Source organism: Hemicordylus capensis, chromosome 4, assembly GCF_027244095.1.
Source record: "Hemicordylus capensis ecotype Gifberg chromosome 4, rHemCap1.1.pri, whole genome shotgun sequence".
NCBI lineage: Eukaryota > Metazoa > Chordata > Lepidosauria > Squamata > Cordylidae > Hemicordylus > Hemicordylus capensis.
The window spans coordinates 149,621,329-149,640,537 of record NC_069660.1 but is presented as its reverse complement, the minus strand read 5'-3'; the positions used below and the strand labels follow the sequence as shown (position 1 = coordinate 149,640,537).

Below are 19,209 nucleotides of genomic sequence, written 5' to 3'. Positions count from 1 at the left end.
CCGAAAAGGAAACAGCCTTCAGGTCAGTGGATACCTGCATAGAAAAAGAAGAGGGGCGTGGCTAGTAGGCGGGGTCCCACTGGCCGCCCAGCTTGGAATGTCCCGCCCTCATTTTCCCGGCGTCCTTTGCGGCGGCTGTCTGCTGCTCGCGCCATATTGTGTTGGGGGGGGGAAGGAGGGCTGGGGCAGCCGCTGTCGCCTCAGCCCTGGCTGCAGGAAGAGGCGGCGGTGCTGGCGGCGGGGGTGGTGACAACGACGGGCAGGAGAGCCGAGCTTGGGGGAGGGAGCGGCCGAGCCCCCGAGAGACAGCGAGCAACGGGGCCGGTGAGTGGGGGGCGCCTGCTCAGCTGTTGTGTATGGCGGGCGGGCGGCGGGGGGGCGATCGGGGGCGGGTCTCCAAGGGGGCGGCTGCCTCCTCGGTCTCCCTCCTCGCCACCAAAGCCTCAGCCTGCCCCCCTTTAGAGCTACAGACCCTGCCCCCCCTTTACTTGGGAGTAGCCCCACTGAACTCCTTGGGGCTTGCTTCCGAGTAAGCCCGCTTCGATCCGAGTGGTCCGCGCTCTCCCCTTCCCACCCACGGGCCCTTTCTTCTTCCAGTCCAGACCACCCGCATTCCCCCATTCAAGGAGAAGAAAGTGGCTGTGAGCTTTCTTTCCCCATCTCTACGGCCTCTTCAGCTACCGCGATTGTCCCCCGAAGGCTTAGGAGGGCGTAGAAGTCGCAGGTAGGAAGAGCCCCTCAAGGTGTCAGCGGTCCTCCTCGCAATCTGCTTCGCTTCCACGAGCCCCGTTCATAGGAACAGACGCCAAGACGGTGGGAGATTCTACCCTTTTTCTCTGTTTGCACATGCAGTAGTACTCGCAGATGGACAAGGGGATGTAGGAGTACTTTTATTTCTTCTAAAGAGGAGAGTATGCGCCTGCTGGTTCTTGCTTGGTACCCATCTGCCTTGTGAATGATGGAAGTTTAAAGAACTTGCAACTTACAAAATGACTAATGTTAGAAACTTATGGGGAGTTAGAGTTAGGCTTGCTGAATTGCTTCTATAGATGACAACTATTAATATTAGTAACTATTAATTATGAATGCAGCTTGTCTGTGTGAGATCAGTGTTGGCACCAGGTTGCTGGGGGTCCTGGAACAAAGCCCTGCAGTGGACCTGCCATGGTGTACTATGCCTCCCACCAAGTTTACTGTTGGTAGGCAAACAGGGATTTCACCTTTCCCACTGGCAAATGGGGATGTTGGCAGTGGTAGCTCCTTTCTATTTGCCTCGGGATATATGGAAGAGGAGCCATCACCTCGCCCTGCTTCCATTCAGAGATGGGGATGGAGGATAAAAAGACGAGCTGCCTGGCTGCTGAGTTCTCAGTGGTGGCAACAGCTACTTCTCTCATCAGACAATGGGCTTTCTCTCAAAGTGCCCCATGAAGATGCAGGGACCTTTGACCAGTAGGGAGGATGGAAGAGGAGGTGGTAGAGGAGCTGCCATGTGAGGTTCCTGACCAAGAGACCTTGCAGCAGTTCCTCCTCCTGCTTTGTCGAGTAGCCAATTGAAATATTCTCTAGAGGCCCCACACTACAGCGCTCCCTGTAATAAAAGTACTGCTCAGAGTGTGGCTCATTTTTGGTATGACACTGTTGCTTTTTGTCGGTTTCTCTGTGGGTTGCTCAGAAGAGCAAAATAGTTTCACAATGTGTCTTGGTCAGGCCTGCTCAACTTATGCCCCCCCCAACTGGTTTTGGACTACAGCTCCCATAATTCACAGCCACAGTGGCCAATAGCCAGGGATTATGGGAGTTGTGGGCCAACATCTGCAGGAGGGCTAAAGCTGAGCATCCCTGGTTTAGGTGGTACTGATCTGTTTGTCTTCAGTTATAATGGTACTTGATTTAGGGTCAAACTTGGCAAGATGGCAGGAGACCTGAGACTGGATTTCCTGCAGTTCATCTGAAAGCTTAAAAACAGCTGGGAGTGAATGCGGGGGTGGGGGGAATCCCTATTTAAATTGCCTTTGTGAAGTTGCAGTTTATCTCATGAAGCGGGAAATATACTGGTACTATATCACTCTTGATGCAGAGATGCAACAGAATCGCCTATCTTGTGTTGCTGCTTTGCGCTTGCCTCCTTCCAGTCAAGAGGCATGCCCAACTCAGCGACTCTTACAGAAGCAGCAGGTGGCTTCTCAGAGGGCTGATAATTATCACAAAGAATTGAGTGCAAATGTGAAGTGTGCCTCCCGTTTTAATTCAGTTATCAAGAATCAAAGAAATTGTATTCTAAACAAATCATAACTAATCAACACTGTATTTCTTCATTTGCTTTAAAAGGGGAAAAAAAACTTAGACTACTCATTCATCCAGTACGGCACTTATAAGCAATGAAGTAAGATACTGTAATGTTTTGGGTATAATAGTTTCAGCTTTGCTAGTATTTAAGATTATCCTGTGATCTAATTTTATTCCAAAACCTAATATGGCTGTCATTGATCTAATTTTTAAAATGGTGTTTGGGTTTTCTCCTGCTGTTCTATTTTATTGTTCATCACCTTAGTTCCTTTTTTTAATTGAAAAGTGATTTCATGTCTTTGTAAACATCTTTCTTCCTTGATCATACGATAACTTGCTTAAAACAAGTTGGTATGATATTTGCTCTCCCACCTTTGTGGACTCTTCTGTGTTGTAAAAATCAGTGACAGAAACAGAGGAGCATTCAAGTAAATTCTGACATGAATTCACTTGAATACTGAAATGACTGAAGTTGCCACTACATTTTTTTAGAAATGAAATTAAACAATGAACAATTTGCGGGTTCCACTCAGATTAAACATGTCAGAGTCCCCACATTTCTACTTGTAAATGTGTGTGCAGCGGGACTCAGGTATAGTATGTTTATTGGAAAGAACAGAGTTTTCAGATGTGCACAAGCTTCACATAAAAACCATATATTGTGAGTCCCTCCAGGAGAAGTATCAGCTTGATTTGCTTAATGGAATTGTTAGGATAAAATACTGGCCAGAGGGAGGGGAAGGGAGAGCCATATATGCTGCCCTGAGCTCCTTGGAGGAACAGCAGGATAAATGTGCAATTAAAAAAAAAGGCTAAGGGTCACTTCATACCATACATTTTGTATGTTGGGAGTCAACCAATTCCCCTTGGCTGGTGTAGTCCAGGGAATTGGGCAGGGTCCTCTGTGATGTGCAGGTGACATGCACTCTTGACCCTTACCCTTCTTGGCTATTTAAAGCTGCCAGAGGGGGGTGGCTGAGTGGTTGGAGGTGATTGCCTTAGCTATATCACATGTGGACCACTGCAATGCACTCTACATGAGTCTGTCCTAGAAGAGTAACTGGAAACTTTGGTTAGTACAAAATGCAGTCCACCAGCGTTCTTACTAGGGCTGTTGTGTAGGAGCATATTTCTCTCATTCTTCAAGAGCTGTGCTGACTGCCTGTTTCTTTCCAGGTCTAATTCCAGTTTGTTTCTGGGTAGAGATCATTCAGTGGTGATTACCTCTAAAGCCCTCTGTGGCTTAGGCCATAAGTATTGGACCACCTTTTTCTCAGATGATTGCCCAAGATAGGGATGCTGGTGTGGCTGGTACTGTTGCACTCTGCAAGATGCAACATCATTGGGGGATTCTTCCTCATTACATCGTATTGATGGAGGTGGTGAGAATGTACTCGGCTTAGCCAGCTCACCAGCTTAACATATACAAGCCCAGAAGAAACTTCGTTTAGTTGGATTCATATCCCATTCTTCAGACCTGCATTAGCCTGGCAGCAAGCCTCTGAGGCTAGACTGGACTGAGAGAGTGATTTGCCCGAGGCCGCTTATTGAGCGCCATTACTGAGCAGAGATTTGAAGCTGGGCTCCCTACCTCCTTGCCCAGCACTAGCCCATATTCCACATTGGCATCTTGTGCCTCACTCGCAGCTCTCCGGGAGTGCTTTGAGAAACTTGGCTTCATAGCATCATAACTTAGAAAAAGAATAAAAAGTTTATTTTGATGCTGTTGGGACTTGTTACAGCGCAGACTTGTTGGAATTGCTGTTTTTCCTCTGTATTCTATATGTCAGCAGTAAGAAAGTTTTTCTCCAATCTCTTTCAGAAGAGTTAGTCAAACTGTGTCAGATCATGAACAGGACTACATTTCTCTATGTGTGTTGCAGCCAAAATATGTCTTGTGGGGAAAAGGGAATCGAAAACATGCAAGTTTATTTTTGGCTGAGGGCTAATTATATATTTGCTCAACAGATTTAACAGAAATGTTCTGTATTGGGTGTGTGTGTTTTTTTTAAATAGAAACCTGGTTTTGCTTTTCCTTAATGGAATGCTTCTACACTGTCTAGAAAGTTACATGCACGCACGCACACAGATTTCTTTTTCTTTTGCAAACAAATTTTTTTTCACACTGTCTAGAAAGTTTTACATGTGCACACAGATTTCTTCTTCTTAAAAAAGAATTCTATCACTTGAGTGCCCTTAAAAATAAGACAGATATAGATAGATAGATAGATAGATAGATAGATAGATAGATAGATAGATAGACTGAATGATCTGACTAGCTCACTTGAATGATTACATGCTATATTATGAGGTGGTCTGTTCAGTCTAATTCTGGTTAGAATTAGACCGAGCAGTCTAACATAACCATAACATATGGTTATGACTTAACATATTTTCTGGTTCAGATGTGATGGCAAACTATGGCTTGATTAAACCAGGAAACAAATAATTAGTACTGGGCAGGGGGAGTCCACAAACACAACTTCTGTGTTCACAGTCCTACAGCCTGTGACGTAGAAGATCATACATGTTCAGCCATAGGATATTGTTCCATTTTTTGTTACCAGAATTTTGCCAAAAGCAACATTCAAACTTGGAAGCTAAACATCTATTATTTATTTATTTATTTATTTATTTATTTTTATTTACATTTTATATCCCGCTCTTCCTCCAAGGAGCCCAGAGTGGTGTACTACATACTTAAGTTTCTCCTCACAACAATCCTGTGAAGTAGGTTAGGCTGAGAGAGAGGTGACTGGCCCAGAGTCACCCAGCTAGTAACATGGCTGAATGGGGATTTGAACTCGGGTCTCCCTGGTCCTAGTCCAGCACTCTAACCACTACACCACACTGGCTCTTTTGTTAAACTTGGCCAATTACCCCTGCTAAGGAGGCAAAAAGGCACCTCTTTTATATGGTGATTCTCTTTATTGAGCAGGGGGAGAGTAACTGGCCCTATCCACCCCCAGCACAGTACCTCTAGTGACTGTTGCTGGTGTCTGTCTTATGTTTCTTTTTAGACTGTGAGCCCTTTGGGGACAGGGATCCATTTTGTTTATCTTATTTGTTATTTCTCTGTGTAAACCGCTTTGGAACCTTTTGTTGAAAAGTGGTATATAAATATTTGTTGCATAGCATAGCAATTCAGGAGGAGGAGGAGAACAGATTTGCTGCTGCACTTGGGGGATATCTGGGGCCCAGTATGGAGACACCATTCCAACAGAGCTCTGCAATGGTTGCAAGAATTTGTTCCATCATTTTGCTTCTTCACAAAAACTTGCCTTATTTTCTGGGTTCTTTGGATCTTCACATGTGTGTTCTCTCACTGCCATGTGTGCCTCTCTTTTTCTGGCTGTCTTGCATGCGTGTAATATTGGATTCCTCCTTCCATTATCCTTGGGCAATAGAAACATGTGCCTCAAGACAATATTTGAAAGAAGAGAGAATCCTTTCTTAGGGTTGTTTCATTGAAAAGCATAAACCACAAGTGTAGCCCGAGACGAAAGAATATAATGGCAGTTCAAGAGTCCTGACTAAAGTGGTAATGATAGATCAAGAAGGGCACTGGGAGGTAGATAATGGTAAACATATTTAATATGGACTTGACACTGCAATTTAAGGGACATCTATATATTTATAAAAATGATAGCTGCTATGCCACTTTATAAACAAGCATTTTGTCATGCTAAATGCTTACATATTAGTATGCTGAAGGAATAGGAAAATGTGAGGCTCAAATGAGTTGGTTTATTAAAAACTTGCTAGTGTCTGCTGGCAGAAAAAGATTATTGAGAGAACTCCGTGACATTTCTAAATTATATTATTATTTCTTGTTTACACAGTCAGACAGGTGTTATTGACTGGTTTGTTTTATCCAGAAATCGAGTCCTTCCCAAGGACCTGGATGGCTGAATTTTATTGTCAATTGTTATAGATATCGTTGCAGAATATATTATTATTATTATTATTATTATTATTATTATTATTATTATTATTATTCAATTTCTATACCGTCCTTCCAAAAATGGCTCAGGGTGGTTTACAGAGAGAAATAATCAATAAATAAGATGGGTCCCTGTCCCCAAAGGGCTCACAATCTAAAAGAAACATAAGACAGACACCAGCAACAGTCACTGGAGGTACTGTGCTGGGGGTGGATAGGGCCAGTTGCTCCCCCCCTGCTAAATAAAGAGAATCACCACGTTAAAAGGTGCCTCTTTGCCAATTAGCAGGGGTATATAAACACATTTTTAATTTTCAAAAGCTTGGTTTGCTTTTGACATAAGAAATTCTGCCATACTTATTTGTTATACTACCGTAGTATAACATGGATATTTTAAACTTTTTCACTAGATAACTTAACTGTCTTTGTTGATTTGAATTGGGAGTTCATAAAGAATTGCGTGGAATTGGAATGAAATTTGAGAAGCAAAATGTATATATTGCTAAGCATGTTTAACTTGGACATGCAACTGTAATTTTAATCATTTTAGTAGAACTTTCAATAAAGGTCTGCGGTACTGCTACTTTACAGGTTTGTACAGCTTGCTTATTGGTTAGTATGAGATTAAGACCTCATATACTAACCAATAAGCAAGTTGTACAAACCTGTAAAGTAGCAGTACCACAGACCTTTATTGAAAGTTCTACTAAAATGCTCTTACTGCTAATCCTGGCCACTCATCATCTAAAGCAGGGCCTCCCACTGTTTTTTAATAGGTGTACCTCTTCTGTTGCAAACCTTCAGCTCAGGTACACACCTGCGCATGCGCTCTCTCTCTCTCTCTCTCTCTCTCTCAAATGTTAGTTATAAGACAGGCTACTCTAGTCACTGACTTGTAGCTTTACTTGTCCTATTAATTTCAGTGGAAACACCCAGTGCTAATTTTCTGAAGCCTGAATCAGGTTGAGGGGAGGGTGTGCTGAGCTTCAGCACGTAGCCAGCCAATCAGGAATAGAAGAAGAAGGTCTTCACCCTCTTCCCTCCCATCCTGCAGTGGACACGTCACCAAGGATGCGTCCTCTTCAAGCTGGCAATACTCAAATGGGGAACAAATAGCATGGTGGACTCAGAAACAGAGAGAGTTTTGCTGTTTTTGAGTGTCTGCCTAGCCTGGCGTGAAGTAAGTGAACAACCCTGCCCCATCCCTGAGTTACAGAACAGGGAGACGAACAGGTCATTCCTCACTTTGGCTTTGAGTACAATCAGAAGAGGCAAGAGACCTTCACCAAAGCCTGACATGATTACTATAGCTTTCTGTCAGAAGTGTTGAGTATCTTGCTGCTTTTGACTACCCTCAGAGCCTGGCCCAAAGTAAGAGAACAAAGCTGTACTCTTCCCCTCGGATCCCCTAGGATATGGTAGCAGGCCAAGGTGGTTCATTTGCTTCATGCTGGGCTGCACAGACACTCTGAAGTAGGGCTGTACAAGAGCCGGTTTGATGCCTCCTTTGGGAAGTACCGAACTGGCTCGAGTGTCAGTATTCGAACCAGTTCAGCTCAGCGGGGCAGGAAACAGTTCCCTTTAAAAGCCAGCAGCTCCTTACCTGCACATCTGCTGCCCCACTGCTTTTGGGGGTGTGGTGCCAGTTCTTCAAAGGCTGTGTGTGCAGGTAAGGAGCTCCTTGTGTGCTTTTTAAGGGAACCCGCCCCTCTGAAGGCTGCCTGTGCCATTGGCACACACCCCTACTCAAGCAGTGAGCATCTTTCCCACTGCTTCCAAATACTTGCAAAATAATAAGCTGACCTCTGCCCTCCTCTACACATGCCACTGAGCAGGGAGAGTGTAGTCTGTCTCTCTTGTCTGTGGGGTAATCCAGAAAGAGATTCATTTGCTAACAACAGGTACATATGGGGAATCCTGAGAATAAATTTAACATTGATGTGTGTATGTGACAGTAAGATTAGATGTTTTCAACAGACTAGTATAGATGAGTTTGCTGGGAAAGGTGTGGCAAATAGCAGGAAGATAGGTCATAGGGATTGCCCCCGCTGCCCCCCCCCCAAAGTATTGTCCCCTGGGAGAAGGAATATCAGATCTTGTACTTAGCTGGCTGACTTGCAGATCAATAGGTTTTATTATCAGAAATTGGATGCCAACAGGAGGGATGTGTACTGCAGTCTATGCACTGATGGCATCATATGGTGCTAGTTGGCCTTTAAAAGCATTGGAAAAGGCACTAATTAGTTGCGTAGAAAGTTATTGATCAGGTTAGCAATTTCAAAATTATCTTCAATGTAAAGATATTGTAAACATCTTGTGTCCAACTTACTATAGATTTAACAGGATTAAATACTAAAGCATGGATTGGAATCTACCATTTAAAAGCTGCCTATTGATGGAAATCCCTATGCCAGAAGTAGCCTCCATAAAATTGGGAATCCATCCAGATAAGTGGGAAATAATCTGAAGGATATTTTGGGATGACCAGTCTTTCTCATGAAAAAGACCTCCTCCTTCTTGTGCATTACATGAATGCTGCAGTCATTGCTGCTCCTGGAGCTGGGTTGCCTAAAGGGGCGCAGAGCATAAGCTCCATGGTTTTTATTTAGAACACTTGTGTATTGTTTGTTTAACCAGAATCCTCAAAGTGGCTCAAAACTTTCACAAACTGCAATAGATGTATTAGAAACTTCACACTTTAAACAAAAGAAGTCCAGAGTGGGCACTTGATGTCTTTGCTTGCTTCCCTTTCACTGTGTCCCTTCCTAGTTGTTACCTTGCACTTGCCTTCTTGAGCACCTCAGTTGCCAGGTCCAGTTTTGAAAATACCAGTGGCTTCTGGTCACTGAGATTTGTGTACCTCTGCTCTTCCCTGATTTGCAAGATAACTGGCTAAAATAAAAAGAAAGTCTTCTGGAAGGAGCCATAAAAATGCTTTACTTGTTACTAGCCCAACACAAGTTAATCTTCCTATATTTTTAGCATAACAAGAACTGTCTAGCAGTTTAGTAACTGGCCATCTTAGCTCCTGTATTGCTTCTCTGGTGGGACATTGGCATACTTTTGTCCATTGTTGGTTGCAACTTCCATTACCATTCTGTTATGACCACATTGAGAGAGGATGAAGCTTCTTGAGGAAAGCGTGTAAGCTTGGAGCTGAGCCAGAAGTATTGCAAGTGGCTTGCACCACTCTCAGAGCAGACTTTCCCTTCAGATGAGGGAAATTGCTTTCTGTGGGGACTCTTACTACGTGGCAGCTGCATGCCCTGCAATGTAATAACTGTCAAATAGAAAAACAGTGTTTGAATCCATTCCAACCTGCTGTTTCTGTGTTAGCCAATTAAAATGCTTGACTTCTAATGTGTCTCTGTGTGTGGTGTGTTTGGTTTTTTTTAGCCATGTCTCAGGCTGTGCAGACGAATGGAACACAGCCTTTAAGCAAAACATGGGAGCTCAGCTTATATGAACTTCAGAGAACACCTCAGGTACTGCAGAGTTGCTTTATACATCTTTATATAATCTTCAAGGGCCATTGTTTTATTGTGAATGTGACGACTCCTTGGAAATCAAGTAACTTCTAATTTGCCTTCTTGTGGAGCAAAACTCAAATCTCAGATTTACAATTCAAGAAATTAATAGATCAGATAGCTTTATAAGAGGAAATTTTTCACTTCTGGCCAGAAAATGATTGCCTGAGAACTTAATTTTACTTGATCATTAGGAAGCAATAACAGATGGCCTGGAAATAGTGGTGTCACCCCGAAGCCTCCACAGTGAGCTGATGTGTCCCATTTGTCTTGATATGTTGAAAAACACCATGACTACCAAGGAATGTCTACATCGTTTTTGTGCTGACTGTATCATCACAGCCCTCAGAAGTGGGTAAGTAAGGAAAAAATGCTGAGTGCTTGGATTTTGAGATGTACAAAATTGGCTTGCGGATAACTATCTGAAATGAAAATGTTTGGGTAGGGCGTGGTTCAAGAAGCTGCCACAACATACAGCAAACTCAAATATGAGTAATGCAAGTTGTTCTAATAAGAACTAATCTGCCTACTTTTCATTAACTATCCCCACAACTGGACTAAATTTGGTCCAATTTGGTTAGGCAGTTCACAAGTTAGCCCACTTGCACCTCAAATGTTCATGCATCCGTTATCTTGAATTGGGGTGGATGACATTATCACAAACTATGTGTTTGAGGTGTCCCTGTGTCTCTACAAATGTACCAAATTTGGTCCATATCAGTTCCCATTTGCACCTCAAACATTCACGTGTCTGCCATCTTGAATCAGGGTGGATGACATCATTGCAAACTGTGCCCTAGAGCCACCCCTATGTGTCCTACACTTGTAGCAAATTTGGTTCAGATCGGTTAGGCAGTACACAATTTAGCCCAATTGCTCCTCAAACGTTCATGTGTCTGCCATCTTGAATTGGGGTGGATGACATCACAAACCACTCTGTTGAGGTGCCCCTGTGTGTCACTACAACTGTACCAAAGTTGGTTCAAATAGTTTCGGCAGTTCACAGGTTAGCCCACTTTCGCCTCAGAAGTTTCCGCATCTGTCATCTTGGATTGCGGTGGATGTCCTCATTAGAAACTATGCCATTGAGGTGTCCCCTACTTAGTTCATATTGGTCCAAGCATTGTGAAGTTGATAGTGGGGGGCACACGGAATGCCAGGTGACCTCATAAGCCTACTGGAAAGTAGGATAAAAGGATTATGAAATATAGCTGAAGATGATATTTGAGAAATTTGGTTTTCTTCTCTTCCATCCTTAGAAACAAAGAATGTCCAACTTGTCGTAAAAAGCTTGTTTCTAAAAGGTCGCTGAGACCAGACCCAAACTTTGATGCCCTCATCAGTAAAATTTATCCAAGTCGGGATGAATATGAGGCTCATCAGGAGAGAGTCTTGGCAAGGATCAGCAAGCATAATAACCAGCAAGCTCTGAGCCACAGCATTGAGGAGGGTCTGAAGATTCAGGCCTTGAACAGGTAGGAGGTTCTGAAGCATTGACACTGAAAGTAGGGAGGGGGCCATATCTTGAAGGTAGTTTTGCATGTAGACAGTTCAGGTTCTGTTTCCAGCTAAAAATGAGTGCCAGGACTGGGAGGAGATCCTTGCTTGAGACTTGAAGACATGTTGCCACTCATAGTAGACAATTCTGTGCTAGATGGATCAGTGTTCTAACTCCATGTGCAGTAGCTTCATGCGTCCATTAACTTGTTGTGTAAAAGACAAAACTCATAATTGCCTGTACCTTTTCCTCTGAGATCAAAATGACAGGCTATGCAAAATCATGGTTTCTTGCCATAAGGGCCAGTCAATCAATGTACCAAACTACACTTCTGCTGCAGCCGCAGCTTATACATAGTGGCTGACATCCAGTCTCCTCCAATGATTTTAGGATGTGGCAATATAACTTTGATTTCTGCCCATGTGAAAATTCTGGGATTCACAAGAAAAAACCGCTGCGAGTGCCCAACAACACTGCAACACCTATTCCAAGTCAGTTCTGAAGTGGATGAGCACCAGTTTGGCTGCTGGACAACCAAATGCAATTCAGCTACCAAAGAGTTCTTGTGGCACTCTAAAGACAAGGATATTTAATTAACAAATGTAGTTAAGCACCCTTCATCAGATGTGTGAAGTCCTATAATCCACAACAGCTTCTGCTAAAATCAGTTAGTGTCTTTAAAGTGCTCTAAGACTCTTTTTGCTGTAACAGGAAAGCAGTTTCCTCTCTGGAAGTTGTATTTAATGTAAGAATGACTGAAGTAGCATACTTGTTTTAGATAGTGCATATGACTGAAGAATGCCTGGCTGAAGAGCGCCTATGATTTACTAAACATGTTATGTATACTTATTAGGTTACAAAGAGGCAAGAAGCAACAGATAGAGAATGGTAGTGGAGCAGAGGACAATGGGGACAGCTCGCACTGTAGCAATGCTTCGACTCATAGCAATCAGGAAGCAGGGCCAAGTAACAAAAGGACCAAAACATCGGATGATTCCGGGCTAGAACTGGACAATAACAATACAACCGTTGCTATAGATCCAGTTTTGGATGGTGCAAGTGAAATAGAACTAGTTTTCAGACCCCATCCTACACTCATGGAAAATGATGATAGTGCACAGACAAGGTAAGCAGTTGTTCTTATCCTTATTTTAGAAATCACATGGCACACATTTAGTGTGCTAAGCTTCTGAAATGTTTTATGCTCTTTGTCTCATTCAAAATCAACAGTTGGTACAGAATCCAGACCAAGTTGGATTTGATGAAGTCCCATTGGAATTAATAGGACTGTCATTAGTCATGACTAATGTATTTCAGTGGTGCTTAGTCATGACTCAGTCTAGATCCTCCCTTGCAACTGCTACATTGCCTCATTTCATAGATAGCTTGGCTTGTTTTGTGTTTGCACCTTTCACAGTTGTCTTCTCTGATACAGAAGAAGTAACCGAATGGATTATTTTTGTTTTTTTGTTCAGGTATATAAAGACCTCTGGCAATGCCACCGTTGATCACTTGTCCAAGTATCTAGCTGTGCGATTGGCCTTGGAAGAACTCCGGAGCAAAGGAGAGTCAAATCAAATGAATCTTGAAACAGCCAGTGAGAAGCAGTACACGATTTATATTGCTACAGCTAATGGCCAGTTCACTGTGAGTAGCTAATTGGGAAGTACTATGGCTTTAAGATGCACTTGATGTACTCCAGTTCCTACTGGCTGATTTAGCTAATGTGTGCTGTTACCAGAACTGCCCCGGAGCTATTGGCTAGGTGCGCCAGCTATGCTTTTGGGTTAGAGTGGATAAATTGGCTCTGATTGGGAGTGCAGTTCTGACACTATCGATTTAGCAGTTTGGGTGTATTGGAAAGAAGGAGGAGATGTAGCTAGTTTAAAAGCTGTATTAAGGGTAAAAATAGGGAGTAACAGAGGGCAAAAAGAGTTTGGTTAGGCAATTCAATAATTTGGCTAGCATTCTAAATGAAAGTCTGATTGGAGGTTTGCAGTAAAAAGTGCCTGGAGAGCTGGGGAGGAAGCAGGGAGATGCAACAAAATGACTTAGGGTGAGGTGAAATAGATCTGTTAGTATTACCTATCCTTCCTAAGTGCATTAGTTGTGCGATGGTTGGGCCAGGTGCCTCCTCGCAGGTAGCACGGGATGAAGCGGGGATGAAGAGCAAGGGGCTGCAACCACAGCTCACGTGTTTGTGAGAATCTGCAGGCTAGTAGGATCCAAGCAGAATCTACACCGGTCCAAAACAGACTCTGAAGCCATTGTGACATGACTATGGTACTTATACACAGAAACGTGCCCTGAGGCAGTTTGAGTCAATCAGGTGGCTTCTCCTTCCTCAGAGGGTGAGGAGTTCCTTTGCAAAACAACAGCGTCCATTGCTAGATGGACTTAGTTACTTTAGGTAGGTCCTTCTGGACAAAGGCAAGAGCAAGCTGTGCAAATGTGTGTGAGGAAAACGAGGTTTTGTGTGAGGATAATGAGGCTATGTTTGCTTACTATCTCAAGACGGTAGTATCCCAAGTGCAAGATGCATGTCTTGCACCTGGGATAAATAAGATGCTTATTCACTTATGAGCGTCCTTTCTTATCTTCGCTAGCCAATTCATCAACTTTAATGGGGCGAGAGAGAGCCTTCAGTGCTCCTCCTGAGGAGCATTGCAACTGTTATCTGTAAGTGAGAGTATCTCCTCCCAGAGCAGTTGGCTTTTGATGTCTATTCAGCTGGCTTATCTCCTTAAGGAGGAGTGGCTGCATCCTGTCTCAGTTAGCTGACTCTTCAACCTAGAGGCACATTGCCAGCTCAGCCTGGACTCAGTGACCAACTTGTGCCAAACTAAGAGGTGAAAAGTTCACTGAGACTATGCGCCCATAGGCCCATGCCATTAGTGCATCCTATAGAGGGGGGCTCTTCTGCACACCCCCAAAACATGGCTCACTGGCAACAGTGCTTTGGCCAGGCTCAAGAATTATTGCAAATATATTTATGATGGCTGACATCAGTGGTTCCTCTAATTTTTTTCCATCTCTGTGCGGAATGAGTTTTGTTCTGGGCGGCAGTATCAAGGCACTTTGTGAGCACATGCATTCAGAGTGGGGCCTTCCTAATTCAACCTGAGCGGGATCTAAAATTAACTGAGTGGACATCAGAAAACTTGTGAGTGTGCACACGCCTTAGAGGGAACAGTGACTCCAGACTGTTGTGTTAGGCCCACCAGAGAAGTTCATGCTCTTGAACTTGTAGAGCTGTGTCAAATGATGGTGCTCTGCAGTGCTGCGTAGTCGCTAGTGGGCCCTCACTGGGACACACACAGGGTTGTGCGACCTCTTGTGCAACTTGTGAACCTCTTCCACTATCTCAAAAACAATTATGGAACAGACTTCCTTTCTTTGCTCAGCATCATTGCTCTACATCCATGTGCTAATACGGTAGCATTACACTAGTGCAACATTAGTCTGGATGTTGGCCAGTCATCCTGCTGAAGAGAGTGAGCTAAAATACTGAGTCTGGATGTGAGAAAAACCTGAGTTCAAATTTCTGTGAAGGTTTCTGGATGACCATTGTCAAATTGGTTTCTGAGGCTATTCTAGCTTGTAGGGTTGACATCTTAGCAGCAACAGAATACCTCAGTATTATTTTGGTCTCCTTGAAGAAAGTTCATGATATAAATCTAATAGGTAGAATCTGGCAGTCCTGCATAGGTCTGTTTATCTTTCTGGAATCCTTATACACAAGTTTTAAATAACCCAGAACATCAAGCCCTCGGACATAACTTAAACGATGCAGCTTCTCCACAGAGTCACAGAAATCACTGGCAAATGGATGCTGCTTTCAACATTTTTGGACAGTGTCTTTTTTGCTACTTCACACACCTGTGCTACAGCCAATTTCAGCTCCCTCATAAATATATCTGTATGATACATGTGTTTGGTCATATTAAGTATACACTTAATATGTGAAGCAGCCCTCACTCCTGATGTGAAAAAGTACAGGTGGAATCAGCATTAAAACAATTCTCACTTGCAGTTTATTTGTATTGCCGGCACTGTGCCGAAAACCGCTGGTGTGGGGCAGCAGCGTACCCTCTTGCGGCCCCAGTCAGACCAGAAGTGGCCAGTGTGTGTGCATGACGTGCACACACGTACTGGCCACTTCTGGTCTGATGCTGACTGAGGTGGCAAGAGGGTACACTGCTGCCCTGTGCCAGTGGGGAAAATGCAGCGGGGGTAAGAGCACCCTCCCCGCTCCTTAAAGGTAACCCCCCAGCCACCACCGAATTGATGGTCTGCCAGTTCATGCACATCCCTATTGTAGACTACTTGGGCATAGATTCTGACGCTTCATCTTGAAAATGTACCAGAAAGGCAGAAGGCTTGTAGCAATGCAGGATCTCTGTGTTGGGTTGGTATTGAGATGGGAGAGGCTTGGAGTTCTGTTCAGAATGCTTCTAATTAAATAGCTTAATATTTAGCCAGAGTGCTGAGTTGAAGTTGTTCCACAAGTGAATGGATGGCTTACTGCTGAAGTAGTATGCTCCATACTGTGGCAGCAAAAAAAAAAAAAAAAAAAGGCTTTATAAAGAGGCTTGTGTGCAGAGCTAGTAAAGCATCCTTGCTCTCTGTGCAGCTGGTTTTTGCTTTGGAGTTGGGAGTGGGGTTGACGTCTGGTTTTTATTAGACTATTTATATACTGCTATGACTAAACACTCTGTCTTTTTAATGCTGTTTGCAGACTGGTGTGTCAGTGGTTGGTTATTTCTCTAGCTATGTATTCAGTTTTAGATGGCAATAATGTTGGTTCTGTTTCTGGCTTTGGCATTAATTTTGACTTTGTCTTTAGGTGTTAAATGGCTCATTCTCCTTGGAGCTGGTCAGTGAAAAGTACTGGAAAGTGAATAAGCCCATGGAACTCTACTACGCACCCACAAAGGAACACAAATAAGCCTGACAAAAGCTTTGAATTGGAACTGTAACTGTTTTTATAGCTCTGATTTACTTTCAATACATGAAGCGTCATTCTCTACATCATGGACAACTGCTAAGAGACTCAGATTCCTTGATGAATATCCTTCTTAATGATTAGACAGTATTTTGTGTTCTATTTAACTTATATTTTCCCCCACTGGAGGACTGAATGATCGGTACATTCCATTGTTGCTGTCAAATGTGCTTTTTAAAAACTTGGTGGCTTTTGTTTCATGTGCATGATGTTAGAACAGCAAAGTATTCTTTGGGGCATGTCTTCATGCTGGTGGGCCTCACATTGGCAGTTATTCTAGCACCTTGATGAGTGTTGGCAAGAGGCAGCAGGGATGGTTGGGACCTAAATAACTTTCTATTTACAGCAGTGTTGGAGCATATGGCCATAGAGTAGGTTTGGTGTCAACAGACTACTTGTGATACTAAAGAAACTGCTGATGTTGGAAGCTGTTCATAGCAGTAATTGAATGCTTTTGTGTTGCCCAGGTAATGACCCCTTCTACTGGTAAATAAAGAGGCTGGTGCTGGCTCTGTTCCCAGACTGGGAACCAGCCTCTGGAAGTTCAAGCTCCCAGTGCTCTTTCTGCCTTCACCATGCCTATAAGGGTAATCAGAGTTCTCCCAGCTAAGAAACTGAAACCTACTTCAAATTATGGTTAAGAGACTCCTAGTTAACTTTGGCCATGGCTAACATTGGCATCAATGTACTGCTTAGCAGTAGTAAAAAAAAAAAATGAGTGGGGAATTTGCTTTGAGGAGAGACTGTAAGAAGGGAGTGCACATTTCCAGGGTTGTTGCACACATTCAACTGTGGTTAGTGGGGAGTCAGTGTTGTATCTGCATTTGGCCAGTTCAGGGTTTAGAAAAACACTAGTAGACATGGAAAAAGGGTAATCCCTGCTGTTAGCTTTGGTGGCGTCAGTATCCAGCAGCTAATTAAAGTGGGTAACCTAGTGTTGCTGGACACAATGCCCCTACACACTTGCAAGGTTTGGATCTGTGGAATTCTTTGTGTAATGTATGTTAGAAGTATAAAGCATAAGAAGTGTTTGTCTTTATAAAGCTCTCCCATCATACCTTTTGCACAATAAATAGTCATTGATAGGGAAACATCTTCAAAAATATCCTTAATATTTCTTAGCCACACTTGGCACTTATGGGAAAGTATTGATTTAAATAAATTATATTTAAGTGGTTCTTCGTTTGCAACTGATTCAAAATCCCAAACTCAGCCATCAGTTGCTATGTTGTCTTAAACACTGCAGTGACTGGTTTTGTTGAACTGTTGTATCATGCTAGGCAATACTGTTGTCTATACTTAGTGAGACTACCACCATTCTGTAAGGATGAAGGTATAACAGGGACTTGCCTCAATGCTGATGATAATAAAATAAAACCAGTGCAGTATATGGGTCTTTGCCATCTGCTCTTGGGAAGAGAGGCGTGTTTGACTTTTTTCTTCCTTATTATGGTTAAGTATCTAAAAACTATACACTGAACTGTCATACGTTCCCTTAAGCTAGCCTTTCAGAGCTTGGGATGAAGTAGGACCTCCCATTTTGATGATGTGTTTAATCCCACAGGAAGAAGGAATTTGCATACTACTCCTTTTTGAAAATCTCCAGTATCAGACATTTCTGAATTATGTTAGCAGTTTGTGCCATGAAATTTCATTACTAAAAAGCTGGGGTCGGGAGGGAAGTTCGGGTTTATTCAGTTCTTTGGGTGTGATGCATAATTTATATAGCTTATTAGTGCATGTCCACTGAATATAATCAGGTTACTTTTTATGTGAAAAACGCTTTTGTATGGGCAAGCAGCTGCATCAACACATTTGCATTTTGATTTACCCGAGATGATGTTTAGCTCTGAAAGCAGAGGTGGTGTCTGTAAAACTTTTGAAAGGTTATCTACCTAGGGTATGTGTGGTGTTCCCAGTTTAGTGTGGGAGAATGTGAATTTTTACTTCTATGTTACAGTGAATTTACTGAGTATTTATATTTACAAATACATAAAGTAGCTGTTTTAATCAAAACACAAATTGCACTGTGACTTCTTAGTTCTATGACCAGTTTCAGATTTGAGAACAAGTTGTATATGCCTTTGAGTTGCAGACACATTTTTCACAAACTTGGCCTTTTGGATTGAGTGATTCTCAAACTATGGAGCAGGTCTCTCTTGGTGACACAGGATACCTCCAGGAGTGTTGCGGATGACATTCCAGGGAGGGGTAGGATCCTGAGACAGGTGGTACCTTCCTCTCTGGCCAATCTTGGTTAAGCAGGTAGTGGTGCACTAGGAGTGGATCCTCTCTGATTCCCCGTTGGATTTGTAAGCATGACTGGCCCATCATTTCACTGTAATTTGGTGAAAGAGGAAATGCTTTGTTTTGTGTGTGGCTTGGGGTGGGGGGTCAAAACTTCTTCTCTTCTGTTCCACTTGGAACAGTGGCATGTTAATGTAAAATAATAATTAATAAATGTGGATTACTATTCCATTCCATGTCCTCACATGGAGTAGAAAGCTATATGCATACAACTGAGTGAAAGGATCTCTGCATATTCAAATGTGGAATAGATTATTAGGAGCTCTGAGGAAAAAAGCAGGGCTCTGTTAACACACACCAGAAATGCTGCCTTGGGGTATTTGATACAAATGTACCTTTTTGGAAAAATCCATCCTCAAACTGAGGTCTGATGGTTGGAGCAATGAAGCAGCCATGTGTAAGGAACAACTGTGCGTTTACGTCTGACCACTTCACTGTATTTGCAAGCACTTTCTCCAGCTGTTACAGTAGCTGCTGCCCTGCATGGTTGTCTATCATAACTTCTGTTTAAATGGAAATGCCCAGAGGTTTTTGTGCTACTGCACAAACTGACAGAGTGTGATTTGCAGTAATCCCTCCCTCCCCACCGGCAGCCACCAGTGCCTCCTGAAACTAAGAGCTGGGGGACCCTTAAAGTGTC

General features: G+C 43.1%; 1 protein-coding gene across 2 annotated transcripts; it reads left to right on the top strand.

Annotated features, from left to right (window-relative positions):
* On the top strand, positions 1-18,284 carry RNF2 (ring finger protein 2). Of its 2 annotated transcripts, none has more exons than XM_053242638.1 (7): positions 1-22; positions 9,629-9,717; positions 9,954-10,114; positions 11,019-11,234; positions 12,111-12,383; positions 12,733-12,904; positions 16,104-18,284. In XM_053242638.1, exons 2-7 carry the CDS (start codon positions 9,631-9,633, stop codon positions 16,203-16,205), a joined length of 1,011 nt encoding a protein of 336 aa, XP_053098613.1. In that variant the 5' UTR covers positions 1-22; positions 9,629-9,630; the 3' UTR covers positions 16,206-18,284. The 2 variants fall into 2 exon arrangements, with proteins under 2 accessions (XP_053098613.1, XP_053098612.1); XM_053242637.1 differs by lacking the exon at positions 1-22 and adding an exon at positions 145-324.
* Positions 18,285-19,209: the final 925 nt, after the last annotated feature.